At 39.5% G+C, this 18,935-nt stretch overlaps 1 protein-coding gene across 1 annotated transcript in view; it reads right to left on the bottom strand.

Annotated features, from left to right (window-relative positions):
* ppp1r21 (protein phosphatase 1, regulatory subunit 21) overlaps nt 1-18,935 on the bottom strand; it is a 68,001-nt gene that overhangs the window by 37,673 nt on the left and 11,393 nt on the right. Inside the window, exons 4-7 of the mRNA XM_080200657.1 lie at nt 16,592-16,696; nt 3,974-4,138; nt 602-660; nt 410-504 (exon numbers count right to left, since the gene is read on the bottom strand). Of these exons, the coding sequence (XP_080056783.1) occupies nt 410-504; nt 602-660; nt 3,974-4,138; nt 16,592-16,696 (424 nt within the window). The remainder of the gene's footprint in view (nt 1-409; nt 505-601; nt 661-3,973; nt 4,139-16,591; nt 16,697-18,935) is intronic.

The following is an 18,935-nucleotide window of genomic DNA, read 5'->3' as shown; positions in this document are numbered from 1 at the left end:
TTTCTTCTCAATGTTTCAATGAAATCCATCTTTAGAGTTTGCAAGAAAATCAGCTTGATCAGGCAGTAATGGAACAGTCAGATGTAAAGACACTTAATTTTTTAAAAATTGTACATCTATCAGTGTTTCTCTTTTTGGAAAAGAAAAACATTTCCCTTACATTCATCTGTCTTTAAGAAATGTTTCAAAGAACTTAACATTCAAAAACAGGCGATTGAGAAAAGGATTTCCCCATAGGACATCTGATGGCCTTATTAACACCACTTATATAACCTGAGTAGAATTCACAACCACTTGCTTGTTGAAACTACACGATTTAAGATTCCAAATTCATAGGTTTTGTAAGATACATCAAGATGTTTGAGAATTGTAATTAAGACCATTAAATTGCACAGAAAGTCACACTCACTTGTATCATTGAAAGGTACTTTTTCTTGAATAATGCTGGTTGACTGGTCTAATCGGCTACTCAAGTCTGCATGGATATTCCTTAGCTGCTGCTGGCTGCATTGAAAGAGATTAATGTGAAGTGTTTCACAGCGTAATATTGCAAAGAAATTCCACAAAAACAAGTAAAACAGTAGTTGCAACTCTGTCTTACCATTCTTCTGTCCGAAGCCTGCATTCCTTTGCTTCTCTTTCCAATGAGTGTGATTTCACCTGTGAAGAATGTTCCATATTTTCAGTTTGAATCCTTTCCAAAGCCAAGCATGGGGAAAAAAACAATTTCTCCTGTACATGTAGATCATCCAACCTGCCTGGGTCTTGGGTAGTACCTAACAATTGCAAAGTGAGCCTGGAGTCCTCTGACCTTGTGAGCTTCTGTCCTATCTTCAAACCCACCTTCCTATCCAAAGCCCCTAACCAGTTTTCCCCTCCCAAAAATGCCAACTTTCTAGCAATTCCAAGATTGAATCTCTCCAATCAGGACTCCACCTGCCATGCTAATGAACTATTGCAAATGCCAGCTTCTCTTTTCATTCATGGTCCTTCAAGCTTTTACAAATCATACCAACCTCGTTAAAGCTTGCCCTTTATTGAAGTTAGTGGACTGCCCTTGCTTGATTCCAGTCTTATATATTGCTTGTAAGAGTTCCTAAGAATGATGTCTCTTCTTTTGCTTAAACTTTAGGGAAGGCAGTGGTGTAATACTAATGTCACCAGATCAGTTATCCCAGATCTCTGGATTATGCTCTGGGGACACAAGTTAAAATCACATCATGTCAGCTGGTGGAACTTAAATTCAATTAATAAATCTAGAACTTAAAAAAGCTAGTATTGTTAATAGTGACTATGAAACCATTGTTGCAAAAACCAATCTGGTTCACTAGTGCTATTTAGGGAACAAAATCAGTCATCCTTACCTGGTCTGGTCTACATGTGATTCCAGACCCACAGCAATGCGGTTGACTTTTAACTGCCCTCTGAAATGGCTCAACAAGCCACTCAGTTTTATGAAACTGCTATAAAGTCTAAAAAGAATGAAACCAGATGGATCACCCACAACAGCAAATCCAGGCCTGGCAACTCTGCAAGCTCCTCTTTATTAACAATTACGAGAGCTGCCCTAGACTCATCAAGCAATGGCCTTGCACTATCTACAAGTGAAGATTCTATGACTGACTGTCTCAGACATCAGCATCCTAATACTACTGGCAAGACAGACTCTGTAGAGGTGGCAGCACAACTGTATGCAGTTGTGAAGAGGTTGCATTAGGAGTTCACACATGACTCTGGACCCCATGCAGTTTCATGGCATCAAACATGAGCAGAGAAACCTGCTGGTGACCACCTGCCATTCCCCCTGCCCGTAGCTGATGAATCATTACTCCATGTTGAACAATAATTGGAAGAAGCACCAACAGAACATACTCTGGGTGGGAGACTTCAACGTCCATGATCTAAGGCTGAATTTTATTGCCCTGTTGCAGTGGGGCACAGCCATGAAGTGCAGCAAGCCATTTCAAGAGTCAATCGACTTCGGTGGGAGTTAAAAATCCTACCAGTAGGACGAGGCCATAAAATTCCATCCCAAGAGTGGCTTGGTAACACCACTACTGAGCCCTAAAGGAAATAGCTACTAGACTGGGTGTTCAACAGGTGGTGAGGGAAGCAAGAGGGGAGATCTGACCACCACCTCATCAATCTACCTATCAGGGATGCATCTGTCCATGTATTTAGTTGCCTTAGCGCCACACTCTGGGCATCACTATTGAACTTCCTCTGCTTCTCCAAGAATAAATAATACTTCCCCTAAAACCCACTTCTTTAACCAAGCTTTTTTAACCCCTACTTTTGTTGGCATCAATTTTTGTCAGATTACACCTGTGAAGTATCTTTGAATATCTGCTAACATTAAAAAGAGCCAAGTACAAATTGTTATTGATGAATAGTATAAATCACCCAATACTTGAAGTACAGGGCAAATGATTAATATTTATTAAAATAGGTGAAATTGAAGTCAGGTCAATGTTTAAACAGGCTGATACATTTTCTGCTTTGAGAATGAACATCAAGCTTTTTTTGCAAATAAATTTCTTGTTGGCACTTGGTTTAAAAAAGCCTTTCAGAACATCAGGTCTTTTATTTCTATAACACACCTAGATTATGCAAGTATCCAAGTTTGGGCAACGTATGAAGAGCAGAAAGCTGGATACAATGAAAGAATTCAAACTTCTGGAGAAGGTGCAGAGAGAGCAAACCAGAATGATGTGTAGTTTTATAAGTCTTGTAGGCAGATGGATCCAATTGTTTGGGATTTTTATAGAATTAATCACACCCAGGCTCTATCGCCGTAATTTCACATATTGACCCTGCTAATGCCCCTGACACTAAGGGGCAATTTAGCATGGCCAATCAACCTCACCCGCACATTTTTGAAAACATTTACACTTAAGAGGATATAATGGAGGTTTATAAAACACTAGTGCAATTGAATTGGTTATCAGATGGATACGGTTAGTAGGATTAGAGGTTATACATATATAAAAAGAACATACACAAGGAGATGCTGGACGCCAGAATCCTTCAGTCACCCCTCTTGGGAACAACTATCAAGGCTTCCAAGCAGCTATACAGTTTTTATAATGTGCCTGAGTAAAGAGTATAAATCCAATTTTAGAATGCAAGATGCGAGTTAGCAGCTGAGTGTAAGGAATTGATGGCTACCATGGAGCCTTGCCCAATTGCTTAGAGAAGGAAGGTTATTTCCTGATTTGATTACAAGATTTTCATCTCTCCCAAGAGGTCAGTTGCTCAACAGGTAGCTCATTAACATTGACGGGTGAACCATATTCTTTACTTATTTTGAAAATAGGTCTGTAGTTATGCAAGCATTTTAAAAGAAGCAATTTATATATACATAATAAACTTTCTGCTATTGAAGGTTAACTTTGAGAATATTCATGGACTAAATAAAACCTCATTTAAAAACTTTGCAATGGAAAATATAGCACCTTGGAGGGAACTGAATGCTGTAATTTCACAGGATGTATTTGACTTATAAGCAGCTTATGATTTTAGTTAGGATATCATTTTAAATCTCCATTAAGTCAATAAACAATACTCAGGATAAAAGCTTAATAGTTACTTATTTTGAAGTTTTTTTAAAAAAAATACATTTTAATATACAAGTATCTAATTGTTTAGTTCCATATTATTCTGTCAACTATAGATGCTAAAGCAACAATGGTTGCTAAGAAACTAACAATGCAACATTGAGAACAAAGTTCAGTAAACTGTAAAATGCTACAAGCCACTGTGGAAGTCAGGTCTTAAGATACTATCTAGGCAACACTGCAAGAGGTTGTGCTCAAGTACTGAGAAAAAAACTGCCTCAGGGCTGCTGTTCTGCATTTCTGCACAGTAATTCCTTGTCTGAGTTAGCAGATATCAAAGAGAGAGCTAAATGGAGTATGAAAGAGAGCAAGGATACCAAAGATGAAATTTCATCCTCAAAAAGCAAGTGTCTAACCTCTAAGTTCGCTTTATCATTTTGAAGTTTTTCTATGGTGTCCATGTACTTCTGCTTCAAGCCATCAACCACAGCCTGATGTTGCATAGTATCTCGCTCCAGCACCACTAATCGTTCCCTGAGCTCAGTTTCAATTTGTCTATGTTTCTCCTGAGCTTCCTGCACCTGTAGAAAGAAACAAAAAACTCAAACGTTTATTGGATTGGTTTAATTTTGATGCTCCTCATTATTGACACAGAAATACAGTTGTAGCAAACACCTTTCATGCCTTGTTTTTTTAAATGTCTGTGCCCCATTGCATCAGTGAGCTTTGTAGTAAATCCAACTCAAATGTGGGTGGCATGGTGACACAGTGGTTAGCACTATTGCCTCAGTGCCAGGGTCCCAGGTTCAATTCCGGCCTCAGGTCATTGTCTATGTGGAGTTTGCGCTTCCCCCTGTATCTGTGTGGGTTTCCCCCGGGTGCACCAGTTTCCTCTCATAGTTCAAAGATTTGCGGGTTAGATTGATTGGTCATGCTAAATTGCCTCTAGCGTCATGGGGATTAGCATGACAAACACATGGGCTTGCCACAATAGGGCCTGGGTGGGATTGTGGTTTGTACAGACTTGATGGGCCAAATGGCCTCATTCTGTACTGAAGGGATTCTATGCATTTGTTATTTACACTCCTAGAGTTTGTGCCAATGCTTTCTACTTCAAGGACTCAACTGCAGGAACATGTATGAATTTTATTTATTAGGTTCAAAAAGAAATTCAAAAGGCTCTCAAAAATCAATATCATGAATCTTAATCTAGCAGCTATTACATTAATATGCAGATGCAGCTCAAAAATGTACATTTCAACTTCTCAAAACCTCCAAAAAGCTACACTGCAATTCTGAAATCTGTGCACCAAGTCCAAATGTGAAAATGAGCAAGGCATGCCTCAGGATAATTTCCAGGAGAACAGCTGATCCACCTGAGTAATGTGCATCTTTTTCCACTTTCTTGGCATAGCTGCACCTTAGCTATCTCTGGTAGCCTGCCTGGCCTTAATGCAATCCTAAACTGTACCCACCAGAAGGATTTGTGATTATATAGTACATTGCAGCTAAGCCCCATAGGTCCTTATAAAAGGACAGAGTTTCCAGTAGTTGTTCAGTAAGAATCTTGGAAAAACCTAGGTGCTTTTTTCCTCCCTTTCCAAGATGAAGGTCACCCAGGCCAAGTGAAGAATCTTGCGAGCAAAAGCTTTACATTTACATCTGGATCATCATGTTAAAGGTCTTTCGAAAGAATTGGCACAGCAGATAACCAATGCAGGAAGAGGAATAAATACTCAAACTAAGGGTGAAAAGAGCGGAAGATGACTTCTGAAAGCAAAGCAAAAGGGAAGTGGTTTCAGAAGTGGACATACCATCAGCTAGTGATTGAACACAGACAGTTATCTATGCACTTTAACAAGTGGCACCTTTGCCCGCGAGGATATTGCAGGAACTGGTAACACAAGTGTCAAATGTGCAAGGCCAAACAGTATTAGTTGAAGACAACCAACATTCACCCTACCTCAAAAAAGGAAGTTACCTTGGCATAAAAACTTATCAATCGCCATCAGAGTTCAGTTGAAGGCTTTTAGGAAAGTCTCAGCTGAGTGGCCTCTGTTCTGTCAAGTAAGTTGAGCCACAAGGGGAAGACACACAATTATCACTGGTGGCTGTACAAGCCAAATATAAGGATGTTCAAGAAATAAAAATAACTACTTTCATGAACCAAAGTGCAAACAAGGTGGAATTTAAATTGGCAAAAAGCCAACTAACACCAACTAAAGGACTCAACAATAAAAATAACTTGCATTCCAAAATTTGAGGGTGGGTGGGAGAGAAATTACATCTGAAACTGACTTTTTTTAAAAAGTACGAACGAACGTCCATCCACCTGCCCTCTCCATAAGGTTATTTCACAATACCAGGGTTATTCAAAGCAGTTAAAGAATTACTCGATAGTATAGCAGTCAGTCTGCAAAACACACAAATATTATAAGAATGTCCTTTGATCTCCTCCATTTGTGAAGATTAAAGGAAGAATGGGAAGAATATTTCCAGTTATCACCCAACTTAGATGAACACTTGAAACACATGGCAAACAAAGCTATGGGCCAAGTACTGGAAAATAGGATTACAATAAACAGGTGCTTGATGGGCGGTGCAAACGTGATGAGTTGAAGGGCCTCTTCCTGTGCTGAAAAAGTCTATGCCTCTATGAACTCTGTACATGACCTGAACTATTTTTGATATCAATAAATACAGTGTCTAGAATGTAGTTATTTGGGCCAAATTGTATATGCTAGTTGGGCAAAGGAGTATAACAAGAAATTAAAGTTTAAAAATTAAAGGAAATGAAACTAAAGTGAAAAATGCTAAGGGGCTCAACAGCAGCTCAAGATAATATGGGTCTTTCTTGCTTCACTATCATTTAAATACAATATATGAAAGACTGCTTTGCTTGCACAGCAGGCATCAACTTCTCATATTTAACCAACAAAACACATTGCTGCCAAATCAAAACAGAAACAACTCTCTCTGCACAGTTTCAAACTAATTCAAGTGAACGACAAATGTTTGGGATGCATAGCTAGAAAAATCTGGTTTTAATCTTTAATCTTATTTGCTGAAAACTGCATGCACCTGGCAATCAGTGAATGTACGACGCCACGGTCTGAGAAAATTCTGGTTTACATCATAATCTTGACATTCACATGAGACGTTTACATTTATTACATAACATATTGCCTGTTACTCAATTTCAGACAGATCACATTTGGACTTTTGGCACCCAATACGTTCCTAAATCATCGAACTAGAAAAATAAAAACTGATCCCTAGAGTTGGTACAGAATGATGCTGGCAAGTGTTTAAAAAGCAGGATGATCACCCATGTTCTTGGTCTAAAAGGTGGGAATCAAAATAATTAAGAGAATATAAATTATGGAACTTTTTTTCCCCCCCCCAAGAAGAAATCATCAGTTTTATTACTTCAGAGTGGAACAATGGATGCCCTGGCAGAAAAAAAAGAGTTAGATGACCCCAAAAACAATATTAAAAGAAATTGAAATGCGTGCACACAGAATGGTTGTTAAATGCTATTCCAGATGGCATCTGAAACGGAACCAAAATTAAATCAGTGCTCTAGGGCAGGTGCCAGATTTCCCAAAAATACTTCTTACTCGAACATGTGAGCAGGCCCAACCTAGAAGAAACTTCATTTCCCCAAAATTAATAATCTCTCAGACTTTAATAAAATGGTTTCCATAGTTCCTGTAACGTTCAACCATTTGATGTTAATTATCTAGAAATTCACATTTTTAAGCTGAACCTCCACATTCCTATCCAATAATATAAATTAATCCAAGTTTTTTTTTTACAAAAGCAGGCATTGAATTATCAAGATTGGACTGTATACATAAAGTTTCTTCTGATTAATTCATAGTAGGACTGACAAAGTAATTAAAAAGTTGCATGCAGTAAACATTTGTCGACAATTTTCTATAAGGAAGTGTTTCTGGACAGCAGACTTCCTCTTAAAAAAACAATTATTTCATATCATTGGAAATAATTCAGTGACTTTGAAAGAAACCATTCACAATGTAAAATATCAGTTGTAAAGGAGCAGTCTGCCTTAATTACCATAATTTGCAGTACAATTAATACTGCATTATTATTCTTGAAAACTAAATTGGAAATAAAAGCTACTACTAGTATTAAATTACACTGTTAAAGAGTGATATTTCAAACAGAATAGAGCCAAGCAGTCTGCCTGTACGTTCTTGTTAACACAAGTGCAAGAAAAATTCAAATGACACCTTTAAATCAAGGGAGGATAGTGGGGCAGATGGGAGAAAAACCAGAAAAGAGCAGAGGCATAACTAAAGAAATGGAGAGGTGAGGAAAGGGAAAAAGAAGCAGGAGCAAAAGGTGGTGGAGATGACGAGACTTTTTAATTCAGTGCCATTGTCCCCTGTGGGGTGAGAATGTTACATTTCATAAAAAAATACATTATAGTTGGGTTTCACTCTTTGTATAAAGCTAGATTTTTCCAGATTACCAACAGTGCTGTATCACCATGGACAATTTGTTTATTAAACTTAGAAATCATAACAAAATGTTAATCAGTCACCTGGAGCTCCGGAACCAACATTCAAAATGACACTAATTGCCAAGACAAAAAGCCATAAAAACCAAAAAATATCAAGTATCTCAAATCTAGAATGTGTTTAGATTGTCAATCCACTTATTTAACTTCTACTTTAAAAACTGATTTAGGATTAATGCTCCTTAATATAAAAATCAATGACTTTTTAACCTTAGTGAATAAATTCACATTAAATCAGATTTTTAAAAAGGTCTGTTTGTTTGAAAAACAAAAATATTTCTACACCTCAACAATGTACAAAGAAACTAATGTTTGGTGCACTAACTGAACTCTTTTGGAAGTCTGATCAATGTTCATTGCTGGAGTGCTGTGGAGTACATTTATCCATTTATACATAAATGTAGGTTTGAATTCCAGTCCAGTCAGCTATCAATTTAGCTAAACTTTGCGGAAGAGAGAGAAAAACATTAAATAAATGGATAGAGACACTCATGCTTAGCAGCCAGTTACAGGAAAAGCATCTGGGAGCTGAACACCAAGAGTTTCATCACAGAGCAAACTGAAGCCAAGCACCTACAGTGAAAGGAGCACGTGGCAACCTCGGCACCCCACCTACCTGTGCCTGCAACCACCATCTGCCCCACCTGTGATAGAGATGATAGGTCACACGTGAGAACTCATTTTAGTGTGGAAGCAAGTCACCCTTGACTGATGGATTGCTTAAGAACCACCTGCGTAGCTGCAAGGATCAAAGCCAAATCAGAAAAAAATGACAAATCTCCAAAAAATGTTGTGTGAATCAATGAAATCAGTGAAACTACAGCAAAGCAAGCCAGAGTATTCCAGATTTGCATCTAATTGTGACTCAGTTGACCTACCATGAGTGATTGTAAAGGGAGTTACTACCAGTCTCTAACTCTGGACTGTAGAATGGAGGGCATGAAACAAGGGAATTAAAGTGGATTCCTTCTCCTGAACAGGTTACTGCTGTTTGAAAAAGCAAACAAGTGAACAGGATCCTGTCATTACCTCATGCACTTTTCAAGCAACAGTAAATGAGAGACTTGGTTAGAATTCCTTCATCCCCCACCACCCCAAAACCAAGCCAAATTCTCCTGACTCTCACATGGAAAATAACCATCTGCACAACCAGCACCTGGGGAGCTGTAACCAGCAGGAGTTAAAGCCTTCAGAAGAGGAGCAAGTGGTGAAAATGAGCAAATATATAAAATACACTAAAAGGCAGCTATGTAGTCAATGATTATTCTTTTAAAGATTAATTTTTATGTGTTCAGCTGGAAAACGACTTGCAGCATAACCCTCCTGCATATCAGGAGACTGGCTTCTATTCTCCTGAGTTTAGAAGGCTGAAGGATGATCTAATAAGACTATTAAAAGTAAGAGGAATGAGATGGAGTAGTCACAGAAACAATTTATTCTGGTGACAGAATCCGAGAGAGATTTGGAGCTAGGTCAGTTAGAAGTGAAATCAGAGATATTTTTCCTCCAGCAAAAAAACAGACGAGTGGGAATCTGGAACACACTTACCTTAAAGGACGGCAGAAGCTGGGACAAGTTAAATTTTCAAGATTGAAATCAATAGATTCTTGTTAACTAGCATCAAATTACATCAACAAAGGGAGATAAATGCAGTCAAGGGACAGATCAGAAATTTAGTTGAGTGGGAATATGATTGAGGCACTGAATAACCTATTCCCCCCCTTCCTACCAAACCAAAATGAAAGAAATGAACATTTAAAAAAATGGTTGAAATTAAACATCCCCGTGGGCCAGCAAGAAAAAAAGTTTGTTCACCATTCCTGACATTCTGCCAACAGCAGACATTAGCAAAACACAACGCTGCAGCCAAACAAAATCACACGCAACTTTAATAGTACTGATAGGAACATTTCAGCTCTTACTTTAAGAAAAAGGTAATGAGTCGGGTGGTTGGTTGGAAAGGGTGGATGCAGTCAAAGAAAAAGAATATAGAATACCTTGTCTATCATTCCAAGTAAGAGGAATGGAGGGCAGGGCATGAGCGAGGGAGGTCAATACAAAAACAGAAGATTAAAAGGGAATGCAAAGAGAAGTGGGGATTGATAAGAGTATGGACTGAGACTATAGCCATAAAGATGGAGATAATAATTATGTTAAGATTTTAAGTTTCTTACTGCTGCACAGTAACATTTTGCAACGTTAAAAGTAATGCCTATTTATATTATTTTCATAACTGTTGGTGTTTTTACAACTCCTTTACTATCTATACAACCTTGAAGTCCTCCTGCATAACTATCTTTGTTCCTTGCCTTGAACCTCCCAGAGCCTATTTTTCCCTGAGGAAATTGGATGGATTTAAAAAAGCACCCAATGAATGATTTAATTTTAGTCCACTAATCTGTTACATTTTAACACCTTGCACATGTTAAGTGCTTCCCAATTATTTGTTGTGCTTTTACATAAATGTTGCTGCTTCTCAGTGCAAGTTTTAGTAGGATAAGGACACAGTAGTCTGTGATTATGCCAATGCACTACCATTTCAGAAGCTGTTTGTTCAACCCCACCACCATAAAATGCAAGAATAAACTGTTGTATCAGGAAAACACAGTAAGAAGTCTCACAACACCAGGTTAAAGTCCAACAGGTTTATTTGGTAGCAAAAGCCACTAGCTTTGGAGTGCTGCTTCTTCATCTGGTAAGTGGGAGTTCTGTTCACAAACAGGGCATATAAAGACACAAACTCAGTTTACAAAATAATGGTTGGAAAGCGAGTCTTTTACAGGTAATCAATAGATTACAAATTCAAAAGCTAGTGGCTTTTGCTACCAAATAAACCTGTTGGGCTTTAACCTGGTGTTGTGAGATTTTGTACTGTGTTTACCCCAGTCCACAGCTGGCATCTCCATATCATAGTGGGTCATTCAGGGCTGGTGCCAGGCCAAAAAGATGAAAATTTCTGGATCATAAAAATGTAACTGATTCATCAATGGTCTTCAGGCAAGTCAGCCTATTGCTCTTAAATGATCTGGTCTACTTGTGACATCATATGCAGTTGACTTGAGATTGAGGGTAACTGAGAATGGACAATGAATACCACAGCCTAAGACCCAATTCTTTTTTAAGACTTACCATGAACACCATCACAGGAGATTCACTTAATATATAATACAAATACAGAACGTGCACCCACACTTCCAAAGATGTTTCAACAGCAATGAACAAAAATATTGTATGCACTGAATAAATTGCATAAATTCAGTAATGGTAAACATATTGCTTTTACAGTATACATGTACACTAGTTTTAGTGTAGCCCAGTTAGCATCAGTGCAAGGGAAAAATCTGCATTTAGAGTTGTTAGATTTAGAATGGATGGCTAAGGAAGAGGTCAGTTATCAAAACAAATCAAACAATCACAAGTGTCCAACTTTTATGTGTGGAGTGGTGGAGGCTGCCTCGCTAAATATTTTTAAGACACGGGTTGATGGGTTTTTGATAAGGAAGGGGATTAAGGGTTATGGGGAGAGGGTGGGAATGTGGAACTGAGCCACGACAGATCAGCCATGATCTTACTGAATGGCGGGGCAGGCTCGAAGGGCTAGATGGCCTACTCCTGCTCCTATTTCTTATTATGTTCTTATTATTATGTTCTTATTTATAAGAGATCCACTGATCAGAATTTAACCCAACTGATGCGGGTTCAACACATGTCACTTCCAAGGAGGAAGCTTGAATTGTCAGGCGCTTAATTAGCCAGCATCTGCATGCAATCCCTCAGCCATCACCAAGTTCCAGCAGATTCGGGGATAATTGGTGTCGGCTGGTTCAATAATAAGCCTACCTAACAACACACCACCAACAGGCAAAGCTCCCTGGAGGACTCCCTCCTTCAGCTTAAATCGCCAGAGGTTTTCCAACAGCCGTGATGTGCAACATCTCCTGTAATTACTGTACATACCCAACGAATTGTCTACCTCATTTGAAAGTCAACCTCTAGCCTCGTCTAAAAATCCTTACTTTTCATATAACTCGTGTTAACAGTCGACATCTGATTTTCCAAGAACTCTCAACACCGACTTGGCTCATTGTGTTACTCTGAATTCAGAGTAAGACCGTAGAGACAGGATTTGAGGCAGGAGTTTTCTGATCTTATGGTGCTAGATTAGAGTGCAATTTGCCCACAGATATCAGGAAACTGAATTCTCATTTGAAATGACAGAGCTAAGGCTGGAACTACAGAGTCAGTGTGCACAGCGCATGTGAGCATATTAAACTTTTCCAGACGTGGAACTAAGCTGTCATGAACAGTGCTATGATTCTATAGGAAAAGAAAATATCATCTTTTTCGGTTTCATAAGAACATAAGAACATAAGAAATAGGAGCAGGAGTAGGCCATATAGCCCTTCGAGCCTGCCCCGCCATTCAATAAGATCATGGCTGATCTGTTGTGGCTCAGTTCCACTTCCCCGCCCTCTCCCCATAACCCTTAATCCCCTCTCTTATCAAGAACCCATCAACCCGCTTCTTAAAAATATTTAGCGAGGCAGCCTCCACCACTTCAACGGGCAGAGAATTCCAGAGATTCACCACCCTTTGAGTGAAGAAGTTCCTCCTCAACTCCGTTCTAAACCGCCTCCCCTTTATCTTGAGGCTGTGCCCCCTAGTCCTACTGTCTTTTTTGAGCGGGAAGAGTCTCTCCACCTCTATCCTATCCATCCCATTCATCATCTTATACGTCTCAATGAGATCTCCCCTCATTCTTCTAAACTCTAACGAGTACAAGCCTAGTTTATTCTATGAAGGCCAGCATCCCATTCGCCTTCCTGACCACCTGCTGCACCTGCAAGCTGGGTTTTTGCGACTCATGCACAAGGACCCCGAGGTCCCTCTGCACCGTCGCCTGCTGCAGTTTTTCGCCACGTAAGTAATAGTCCTTCCTACCATTCTTCCTACCAAAGTGGACCACCTCACACTTGCCAACATTAAATTCCATTTGCCATTTCCTGGCCCATTCGCCCAGCCTATCTAGATCCTTCTGCAGACTCTCCACACCCTCCGCACAATTTGCCTTTCCCCCAATCTTGGTGTCATCAGCAAATTTCGACACCCTGCACTCAGTTCCCTCCTCCAGATCATCTATATAAATGGTAAAAAGCTGAGGCCCCAGCACCGACCCCTGGGGCACCCCACTAGTCACCAACCGCCAATCCGAATAGCACCCATTGACCCCCACTCTCTGCCTCCTATTTGACAACCAATCCTCTATCCACGCTAACACCCTACCCCCAACTCCATGTCCCCTGACCTTCTGCAATAACCTCTTGTGAGGTACCTTGTCAAACGCCTTCTGAAAATCCAGAAAGACCACATCCACCGGCTCTCCTCTATCCACTGCCCTAGACACATCCTCATAGAACTCCAGTAAATTTGTCAGACACGACTTCCCTTTAATGAAACCGTGTTGCGTCCGCCCTATCAAGCAATTCCCTTCAAGATGCCTCGCAATTTCCTGCTTAATGACGGATTCTAACATTTTACCTACCACAGACGTTAAACTAACCGGCCTATAATTCCCCGCCTTTTGCCTGGCACCCTTCTTAAACAACGGCGTAACATTAGCCGTTTTCCAATCTTCCGGCACTTCCCCGGAATCCAGCGACATCTGGAAAATAACCACCAAGGCATCCACTATCACCTCCGCCATTTCTTTCAGAACCCTCGGATGCATTCCATCCGGTCCTGGGGACTTGTCCACAATCAGCCCCTCCAGTCTGTCGAGCACCACCTCTCTAGTAACAGTAATGTCATTAAGACCCTCCATTCCTACCACCTTTCCATCGCTAACACCCGGCAAATTATTCACGTCCTCCTCCGTGAAGACAGAAACAAAAAAGTTATTCAAGACCTTAGCCATATCCCCATCCCCTACCACTAGCTCCCCTTTCTCATCCTCTAAAGGACCAACGTTCACCCTAGCCAGCCTCTTCCTTTTTATATATTTATAAAAACTCTTGCTATCCTTTTTTATATTAAGTGCTAGCCCAGCCTCATAGCTTCTCCTACCCTCCTTTATCAACTTCTTTGTCAATCTTTGTTGACATTTAAACCTTTCCCAATCCTCTTCTCGCCCACTGCTCTTAGCTACTCTAAATTCCTCCGCTTTTAATTTAACACTTTCCTTCACCTCCTTCGTTATCCACGGCTTATTACCTCTCTTCCTACTGTCCTTTTTAACCATCGGAATAAATTTCTGCTGAGCACCAAGAAAGATCTCCTTAAAGATCCTCCACTGCTGCTGCAATCAAATTCAGCATGGTTTCTGCTAGCTGTGAGCTAGGTGTTAGTAATTGAAAGTAAACCACTTAGAAATTTTACCTGTGTAAAAGTCAACCTAAAGAAAGGGCTGCAGGAATTCAACTTTTGCACAAGTACAAATGGTAGTGGACCCAGCCACCATGGCCAGAATTTTCCAGCTGTTGTCTTTGGCAGAACCTTCCAGTTCTGCCAAAAGCAAATGCCCACTCCAAGTTTCCAGGCAGCAGGAGGGTGAATTCAATGAGAAATCCCATTGACAGCGATGGGAGCAGAAGATCCTGCCACTGGCCAACAGTGGGCTACCTCCCATCACTGCAAAAGACATTGCATGGTGTGTGGAAAATTCCTCCCCCACCCAAGTTTCTCACCACAATGGGCTGCATTAAATCTATTGTTTCTGGGAACAACAGGAACAAAACCAGTCATCCTTGCATTACAATTTTGTTTTCGGGAAAAAAATTGAAATCACTTCATTCATTCTTGTGTATTATAGCTCACAGGGCACAACAATTTTGCTTTAAACAACAGTCTATATTCATAGCCTCCTTTCTCCTGTAACTTCAAATCTTCTAAGTTCTGTACTTTCCCTCAAGAATAAGATTTCCCTTAAGGTTATGGCTTCTTTCAAATGCCTCCTCCTCTTCACCCCACTACTGACTGCAGAAAGTCAGGCATTTCAACTTCACACTCAAATAATCCCCAAACCTTTCCAATTTGTTACTTTTCTCTTCCTGAAAAATAAGACAGGAAATAGATTGAGTTTTTTTTAAATCACAAACCCCATTTCCTTCTTCCAACAAATTTCAGACAGCTTATTTTCTGCCTTTAAAGAACTTTCAATGTTTTATTTAAAAAGATACATAAATGAAGTTGCTACCATTTAACAAAACCTCATATCTACTAGATCACTGAAGTCTGAGGTTTTGATGTCTGGAGTTTTCAGAATTTCAGCTCAACAACTGAACTGGATGGCACATTTAACAATGTAAAACATTCCAAAGCATTTCAAAAGAAGTCAGTAACTAAACTTGACAGACCCACATAAGAGCACAAAAGATCAAAAGCTTAACCAAAGTAGTATGTTCTAAAGAGTGTCTTGAAGAGGGAAAGAGGAGGTAAAGAAACTTAGCGAAGGAACTTCACATGCTTGGAATTCTAGGCTATATTAACTTAATTCATAATTTATTCATATTTAATTGCACAAGATTTTATATACTTCAATGAAATCCCACAGAACCACAAAATCCCTACAGTACATTCAGCCCATCATGTCTATAAAAGAGCATCTTACCCAGGCCTATCCCGCATCCTATCTCCCTAACCCCGTGCATTCACCATAGTTAATCTATCTAACCTTCATATGTTGGGACTATGGGAGGAAACTGGAGCACCTGGAGGAAACCCACGGAGACATGGGGAGAATACACAAACTGCACACAGTGACCCAAGGCTGGAATCGAACCTAGGTCCCTGGCACTGAGGTAACAGTGCCAGCCAGAAGGCTATCCCCTTCACTGTTTGCCAAAAGCAGCCACTACATTTAAGGGAATGCACAATGAAATATTCACAAGATGTTTTAGCATGATGCGTGTTATATAAATATAACTTCGCCATTAAAATTGTTTAAATTCATTGTAATTCTTTTTATATTTAAATATTTGAGTCATTCAGTAACTAATAAACAAATGCAGACTGCACATAAAGTCCACACTTATTTCTGATCTGTTAGGTATATTCTTCTGGACTTGGCCAGTACTGTGCAATTGCAGTGTAACCAAATATAAAGCAGAAATGCAGCTGCCCTAAACGTACAAAGTGCATCTATCCAATTGGTGCATGTTTAAAAACTTTATCTTATTGAATGATTTAGTTAAATGTTTGTGTCTCGAAAATATGAACTGTTGGATTGCTTTTAATCAATCACCTGCAGCTTGAGGAATTAATGATTTTCCTAAACAAAATTCAGTCAACAAATGACCTGATGTAACAGAACTATGCCATCCAGAAGGTTCCAATTTTGCTTCCTGGCTTGTGACCAGTTCATTGATAGAGTTCTGGAGTCAGACAGTATTCAAAAATCTGAGGATCTTTGAACCTGTAATGCACTATCAAACTTGTCAGTGGTTTGGATTTCTCATTTACTGTTATAAAATTTACTGTGCAATTAACTTACTTGCTTGTGAAGACGCTCATTTTCCTCTATTTTATTCTGCAGATCTTCATCAAACACACTCTGTCGCTGCTGGTTCATTTGAGATGGGGGATCAGCATTCTTCTGCTGTACAAAACCATTCAACATTTAGTTAGAAACTCCTCCAGAGTGCATTATACAAATATATAAAAGGTACTGTACCACTGTGCATGGCATTGCAATACAACATTTGTGTGAAGAACTGAATTCATGGGGTATTACTTTAGTGACTGTCAACAAATGGTTATCTGTTTGTTTGAACTTGTGTTTCAATTCCTAACACTCACCACAGGGTGATGCTGCGCCAATGCAATTGATGGACAGAGCAGACATTTTGATATAGGCAAAGTCAAATGTTTACTTTGACCCAGTCATGCCCATATATTGCATCCACTGACCCCAATTCAACTTCTTCTTTCCATGAGGAACATAACCACTGCCCAATTCCTCTCAGCCCACGAGCTTTACCAAATGCCTCTGGATTTCACAAACTGTGTACTGAACTCAACAAAATCCCTGCTGCAATGTTGTTTCACCATATTATCCCACCATGTGACCAACACCCCAAAAGATCAGTCCATTGCTCTAGTGAACTATTGCTGCTATCTCCATCACAATGTAATATGCCAACCTGCCTAAACAGCCCCAAGACTTTTCTTAACAAATCAGGATCTTCTGCAATCATAATTAAACATTGTGATTTTAACTCCTTCCAAACTGAGCAGCTGTTTTGGGGTTTCAGGCCTCTTCTGCCCCTAATGATCAAAGCATCACTTTTCACATTTGTTCTAACCCTTCTAGTATCCCCACCTTTCCCTTCATAAGTTGGCAACAGCTTATTGCACACCTGCTCTGTCTTCCTCTCCTATTCTTCATCACCACCTTCTCCTTCCTTTGTCAACCTCACTCTTACTCTTTACTTTCCACCCCACCACAACCCTTGTATACGCTTTTTGAATCAGTTACTCCCTCAAAGTTGATTTAAATATTATTTGACATCAACTCCCTATGTGAAATACCACTAGATATCAACAAATACAGAATTAACAGACAAACTGCTCACACTATTTTAATTGATAAAAGAATCCTGAGCTGAGACAAGAATTTTTTTAAAAAACAGCACACGATAATCTTCATTGCCTGAAAAGTTGGTGGAAACAGAGTCAACAATAACTTTCAAAAGGGAATTTGATAAATACTTGGAGAGAAAATCCCAGAAAAAGGAGTGGGACTAATTTCAAAGAGCTAGCATATCCACTACAATGGGCAAAATGGCCTGTTGTGCTTCATCTCTAAGATTTATTGATAGTTCTCTGGACAGAGCCAATAATTGAAGAGTGAAATTAACTTAGAGGTGACTATTATTATAAATCTGAATGTTATCAAAAACTAGAGGGGCCAGGATTGTATTTGAGGTTAATGCTTTCACCTTATGTCTTTGGATTCAAAACTACATGAAATACTTATAACAATTTTAGCTTTGAAGTGTTATCCTAGAGCTGAAACAAGTCAGGAAGATGTGCAAATTTATCACTGGCTCAGACAGTAAATAAGAACATACGAAACAGGAGCACGAATAAGCCATCTAGCCCTTCGAGCCTGCCCCGCCATTCAATAAGATCATGGCTGATCTGAAGTGGATCAGTTCCACTTTCCCGCTTTCTCCCCATAACCCTTAATTCCCTTGTCTGTCAAAAACCTATCTACCTGTGACTTAAATATATTTAATGAGGTAGCCTCCACCACTTCAACGGGCAGAGAATTCCAGAGATTCAGCACCCTTTGAGTGAAGAAGTTCCTCTGTTCTAAACTGCTCCCCCCCTTATCTTGAGGATAAAACATTGCATCCTAGAACTCTGCCAACATCACTCCTATTTCTCCTCTTTCTTCATAAAATGGAAGAACTTCCTCTTGGCATCCCTTGGTACTAAAATCAAAAATTACAAATGTAGAATCACATACAATCTACTACATATGGTCACAATGACTGTTTATCACTTGATAAACTGAACACAAACAAGCAGAGCAGTCCAGAGTGGCATTTTTAGTTACGGCTGCTACCTGCCCCAAGTGGACTGTAACAAAAATACCCATCAAGGTACTTTGTTCCTGAATAGCAAATACTGCTGTGAGGCAGTGGAAGATTAGACAGATACACTATGTTACCAGGCATACTTTAATACATGATAGCGAAGTACTGTACATTAAATACTAAAAAAGTCAAAGCAAAAACATTACTTTGAAGACTAAAACAACATTTTAGAAGTCTAGCACATAACATGGTATTCCATATTATCAGTCCAGGACACGGAGTTGGATTCACCAT

This window comes from Carcharhinus amblyrhynchos, chromosome 12, assembly GCF_965287045.1.
Source record: "Carcharhinus amblyrhynchos chromosome 12, sCarAmb.v2.hapA, whole genome shotgun sequence".
Taxonomy (NCBI): Eukaryota; Metazoa; Chordata; class Chondrichthyes; order Carcharhiniformes; family Carcharhinidae; genus Carcharhinus; species Carcharhinus amblyrhynchos.
Note: the sequence above shows the minus strand (reverse complement) of the source record. Positions and strands in the feature narration are given on the sequence as shown.